Consider the following 6,000-nt stretch of genomic DNA (forward strand, 5'->3'; position numbering starts at 1 on the left):
AGCAGCAACACAAGTGTATGAGTGGTTAAGATGTTTCCAAGATGGCTGAAAAAATGTCGATATTGACAAACGTTCTGGGAGGCCCGCAACCAGCAGAGCTGAGAAAAACATCACAGATGTGCGTGCAGCTGTGAGGGAAAAATCGCTGAATCACCAACCATGAGTTATCAGAGGATGTGCAGATTAGTTAGGGTTCAGTTCAGTCCATTATCACTGAAGGTTTAAGTATGAGACTTGTGTCTGCCAAATTTGTACCAAAACTACTTTCAGCTGACCAAAAAGTCACTCAGGTTTCAGTTGCACAAGATCTCCTTGGTTGTGTCAAGAATGATGAAAACTTCATGAAAACTTTACGTAGGCCTCCGAGCAGATATCGTCAAGCTTTTGGCAAAATTTGATGCAGATTCTCAGCACAACTCTCTTTGCCATGGTCAATGTGATGATCACACACTACACACCTTCCTTTCAAACACTGCTGTAAACAGTGGAAGTAAGCTAGAATGTTAAAATTTAGTGCACATGTACAGCAGAGTTCAAGATCAATCTGTGCCAAGTGGCTTCACCCTACGTGCTTCAGCTTCGCTACTATGGCAACAGTCCGGATACTTATTCATCAGATCATGTATGTACACAAATGTACATACGCACTTAGGCGTCTGGTTTTTCCCTACCATTTCTTTTTATTACTCTTGTTTTATCAATATAAAGACCCTGTCAACTATTGAGAAACAACATCAATTTCATTGATAACCCTTTAAACAAAACCATGCACTCTTTTCTCTCTTTGTTTTAGTCTTGCTCTCTCTACTTCCTTCTCAATTTAATTCCCTCCCCAATCCATTTCCTTTACTGAGTTCCTCAATATAAACTTGGTACTAACTTAAACCTATCACTCTCTGACCGAATTTGAGTTGGCAGAGTCATCTGGCACTATGTACTTGTTCTTGAGAAGTCCTAATTGTTAATTCTTACCGTTTTCATCAAGTGATGAAAACGGTTTTTTTTTTGCATGATGTAACACTTCTGTTCATCAATAAAAAAAAGGGCATGTCTGAAACAGCTGTAGTGAACCACAATCCATTTGTTGTGTGTGTGTGTGTGTGCGTGTGTGTGTGTTCTTTAATTCTTTCACTTGTTTTAGTCATTTAGCTGCAGCCATGCTAGAGCACCAAAATGGCTCAAGATTAGCGCATCACACTTGAAACTCGGAGTACCAGCAAATTTGAATCAAGCTGTTTTGAGATATATATATATATATATATATATATATATATATATATATATATATATATATATATATATATATATATATATATATTCTGTGTTCCTTTCTGTTGAAGAGCGTAGGCTCGAAACGTAAAAGACTTTCTCACTTCCCGAGCGTTAAACTAATACATCTGTTTGTTGTTTACACACCCGTCTTCGTCTTTTTTGTTTTGTTTTTTGTAAATTACAACTATATATATATATATATATATATATATATATATATATATATATATATATATATATATATACGTACATGTACAAATACATGTACATATCCATACATGTCTACATACATATATACACGTGCATACACTCACACGCTCTCCCTCTCTCTCGAAACACACACACACAAATGTGATAAAGTAAAAGCAGTAACTAATCTACATTCCTCCGCCAGAAACTTGTCTTACCTGCCAGTATTAACGACGACATGTTACAATTCTTATTAGCGAATGTCACCTGGCTACATTGTAACCCTGTCACTTAATTCTTCACCTCGGTACTTCTATTAATAACCACTACTATCTTTCGTTGTAGTTACTCTTGAATATGTCTCCACCTGTTTTCATCTTAACAACCGCTATTTCCAGCTGTTTTAGTTATCCTGTTAAATGTCTGCACCAGAGTACATTTATAAACAATAACTACTACATAGAAACATCCATTAATTATATATATATATATATATATATATATATATATATATATATATATATATATATAACCGGTAGAATGATACGTATAAATACTAATCTACATCATTTCAAATGTAACATCTTCAGTTATTCTTATTCTACAATCTAGAAGAATCTTCTCATACTTAAATGTGTACATATCTATATGCACACATCGATATATTTCTGTGTGCGCGCACGCATATACTTCAGATTTCACACACACACTACACGATAAATATATGCACACGTGTGTGCGCGCACACGCAAACACATACAGTGTGATCCCCCCTACCTCTTCTCTAGATTACATTCGGTTATCATGCAATCAACAGTAATAGCAAGAAAATTATGTGTATTCCGCAATTTGTTTTTTATTATTAATCCTAGCACAGCACGATGCAAGGCGAACCCGTTTTGGCCCCCGTTCTACACATCTAAAATCCTACAACTACTACTAGTGGTATACTACCAGCACTAGTTAGGTTCTTTCTTCTTTAAGTCACAATGTGATAAACGAAGACGTTGGGTGGTTGTTACAACTACCACACACTCACTCATTCATTCATTCATAGGAAACAGAGCATCACTCGAGATTTTAAACGGCTCTTCGTGATGGATTTTTAGTTTGGTAAAATCGTTATCAAATTTGGTCCAGATATATTCTGGATAATTAGATTTATATCTGTCTAATACAGATATGAGAGTCGAGACAGATATATAGGCGTATGTTACAGCTTTAATACGCGCATATATATGTACGCGCGCGCGCATACATACAATGTAGAAGTGACAGTGTATATTCTACATGCCAACACATTTGCATGTGTAGAAGACGTGTCATGTATGTATAAAGAGGTTAAAGACTAAGAGATATGGAGAGACAGAGAGAGGAGAAATAAGGCAAGCTACAACTAGAGAAAGAGAGAGAAAATATAGAGGGTGAGAAATAAAGGAGTAAAACAATGGGGCATGCCGATGATAATAATTCTTTATTATTGTTGCAAGGGCGACGAATGGAGGGGAGAATTTAAAGAGACATTACAAAAAAAGGGTGTCACAAGTCCACACATTTTGGACGAAAGGTGGAATTGTAATAATAATTTCTCAAGCACAAGGTCTGGAATATGGCACACGGCCATAAATTATGGGGAAAGAGGGATATAGTCAATAAAACCGGTCCTCGTACTTGACTGATACTTATTATTATTATTATTGATCCCTCCAAAAGAAAGCTCCACCTCGGTGGGATTTGAACTCAGAATGTGTAAAGGGACGTAACTAAATACCGCAAGGTATTTCGTATAGTCGGAATAGTAATTAATAGGAAGAAAAACCTCAACAACATTTGGGAACGGGGTATATGAGTGTGTGATGTTGATGCCTTTCTCGAAGGCTTTAGTGATGCAATGTGAAATGAGAAGACACCAAGTAAATAATAATGATTTATTGCATTGGCATTTGGACTGGACTGGCTGGCACTTGGAGGGAGAAAACAGAATTGTGAAAGATATAGCAGGCACGAGAAGGATTTGAACTCGGAACATAAAAGGGCGTAATTAACTATTTTGTCCTCTACTCTACCAATAATGTTTTCGTTATTTATAATGATAATAAAAATAATGTGAAGGTTTCTGAAAAAATATAAGAATTCGTCTACAAAAGAAACAATTTCTGTCAGAAGAAGCGAATTCTCATGCGAACGGGTTCGTGAATTGCATATATTCAATTTTAATGCCCCTTAGATGGAAGACGAGGTTGACCTACGAAGGATTCGAAGAAGCACATGCGAACGAATTAAATGCTGAAAAAAAAAACCCTGGTCAAAAGCTAATGATACCATAAATACACCATTAGTAATCCCACAGTAGACGTGTGTACGTATGTATGTAAGCAACTGGCCGAATCCGGAATCGAATGCGGCTCTTCGTGTATTGATGACCATATATTATAAACATTAACGCACTTGCCATGTCTAAGCTCATTTTTCGGCTAAAGTCATGATAGTTCAATCATCTTCATTGATACATATAGAAATTATTAAAAGACTGTGTGTAATTTAATTATTGCTTTATCTGACACTTGATTGCACCCTCAGTAAAGAACATAGATAGATAGATAGATAGATAGATAGATAGATAATTGAAACTCACCTCTACTGTCATCGCAAGACCTTTCGATGGTTTAGTGACTTTCTTTTTACCAGTTCCTCCTGCATTGCAAGCAACGGGTGAGAAGAAGAAGAAGCAGGTAAGAGTCAGGCTTAAAGTGATGATGCCAACCATAGCAGAGCAACGAGGCGTTGAGGGGTGCAGCATTTTGAAAAGAAGTGCTTTGCTGCCCACTCTGACAATTGAAAAGCTACGTTGACTGTGAAGAAATGTTGGTAAGATAGCGCAGAGAAAATAAGACCACGACAAGGAACTATAAAATATAATAATAATAATAATAATAAATATAGAATTATATATATTTGTGTGTGAGTGTGTTGTGTATGTCTTTAAAGAATTTACGTTTCTTAATCTGCGTGTATTAGCATAGTCGCGTGTTATGTATTACTTTTTTTTATTTATACAATACTAATATAATATAAATATATTAATGATTATTTTAAAATCAATTATCCCTTGTATATTTTTCGATATACGTAATTATTCCATCCAAATGCAGTTTCTTTTTTTTTCTTTTTGATGTTGTTATACTGATAGATAAACATATACGATTCGTATCTGAGTTTCGAATATAATAAAGCCACGACAGGTTTGTGTTTACAGGTTCGTTATTTTCAAACAAGTGTTTCCTGCTGGAATGTAGATGACACGACATGGAGTACACGAAGCATGTGTTAGGGAGGTAGACGTGGTTATAGAGAGGGGGGGGTAGAGCGTGATTGGAAGCTTGTGTTAGGGGGAGTTGACGGGGGAAGGAAGTAGAGTGAGAAAGTCTCATATGGAGTGTGTGTGTATATATATATATATATATATATATATATAGACGCACACACACACACACATATATATATATATATATATATACATACATACACACACACACACATATATATATATATATATATATATATATATATATATATATATATATATATATATATATATTCTTTTATTCTTTTCCTTCTTTCAGTCATTAGACTGCGGCCATGCTGAGGCACCACCTTCGACTCGAGTACTTTTTTTTTGCAAGCCTAGTACTTATTCTATCGGTTCCTTATGTCGAAACGTTAGGTTACGGGGACGTAACCACACCGACACCGTTTGCCAGTCAGGGTGGTGGTGACATAGACGGAAACTGAAAGAAGCCCGTCGTAGATAGATAGATAAATAGATAGATAGACAGACAGACAGACAGACAGATAGATAGATAGATAAATAGATAGATAGATAGATAGACAGACAGACAGACAGATAAATAGATAGATAGATAGACAGACAGACAGACATACAGATAGATAGATAGATTGATAAATAGATAGATAGACAGACAGATAGATAGATAGATAGATAGATAGATAGATAGACAGACAGATAGATAGATACATTTCTTTTATTAGCCACACAGGGCTCACCAAAGATGGGACAAATACAATGTAGAGCTTTTCTTTTGGGGAGGGGGAAGGGGGAAAAAGGGGGGGGTCGATCAAAAGGGATCGTAGGAAGGGAAAAAGGGGGGAGTTCGATCAAAAGAGATCGAGAAAAAAAAAAAAAACGATCAATAGGGATCGTGTATCACACAGTAATGTTCTCGTGTAAAAAGAGGGGAGGACAGTTTAGGTTTAGCCGTGGAAAGAAAAGCCTACGGAAAAGACCACGGTAACCTTGGTCAATATTGTCATTGAAGAAACTATAACAGTAAGTGACTCTCTTTTACCTTTTTGTTTTATTTTTTTTTCTGGATTTTTTTCTAGTTCATAGGGTTATGCTCAAGATGGCTCCGTCATTCACACGTGCCATCCTTGCTACATTCACCCATCTTTTTTGAAGCATTCACTAGACAAGACTTCCCTTTCTACTCTCACCTTCCTCTTCAGGTGATACTTGAA

General features: G+C 36.1%; 1 protein-coding gene across 2 annotated transcripts in view; it reads right to left on the bottom strand.

Annotated features, from left to right (window-relative positions):
- The window catches only part of LOC106876571 (uncharacterized), a 28,809-nt gene extending 23,952 nt beyond the window's left edge, over positions 1 to 4,857 (bottom strand). Inside the window, exon 1 of one of the 2 annotated variants that reach the window (XM_014925170.3) lies at positions 4,097 to 4,839. In XM_014925170.3, the coding sequence (XP_014780656.1) occupies positions 4,097 to 4,261 (165 nt within the window). In that variant the 5' untranslated portion in view covers positions 4,262 to 4,839. Of the gene's footprint in view, positions 1 to 4,096 lie in introns of both variants that reach the window. The other variant, XM_089359026.1, reaches the window with a different exon arrangement.
- Between the last annotated feature and the right edge of the window lie 1,143 nt (positions 4,858 to 6,000).

The sequence above is a fragment of the Octopus bimaculoides genome, chromosome 10 (genome assembly GCF_046866305.1).
Source record: "Octopus bimaculoides isolate indiv1 chromosome 10, ASM4686630v1, whole genome shotgun sequence".
In the NCBI taxonomy this organism is placed as follows: Eukaryota; Metazoa; Mollusca; class Cephalopoda; order Octopoda; family Octopodidae; genus Octopus; species Octopus bimaculoides.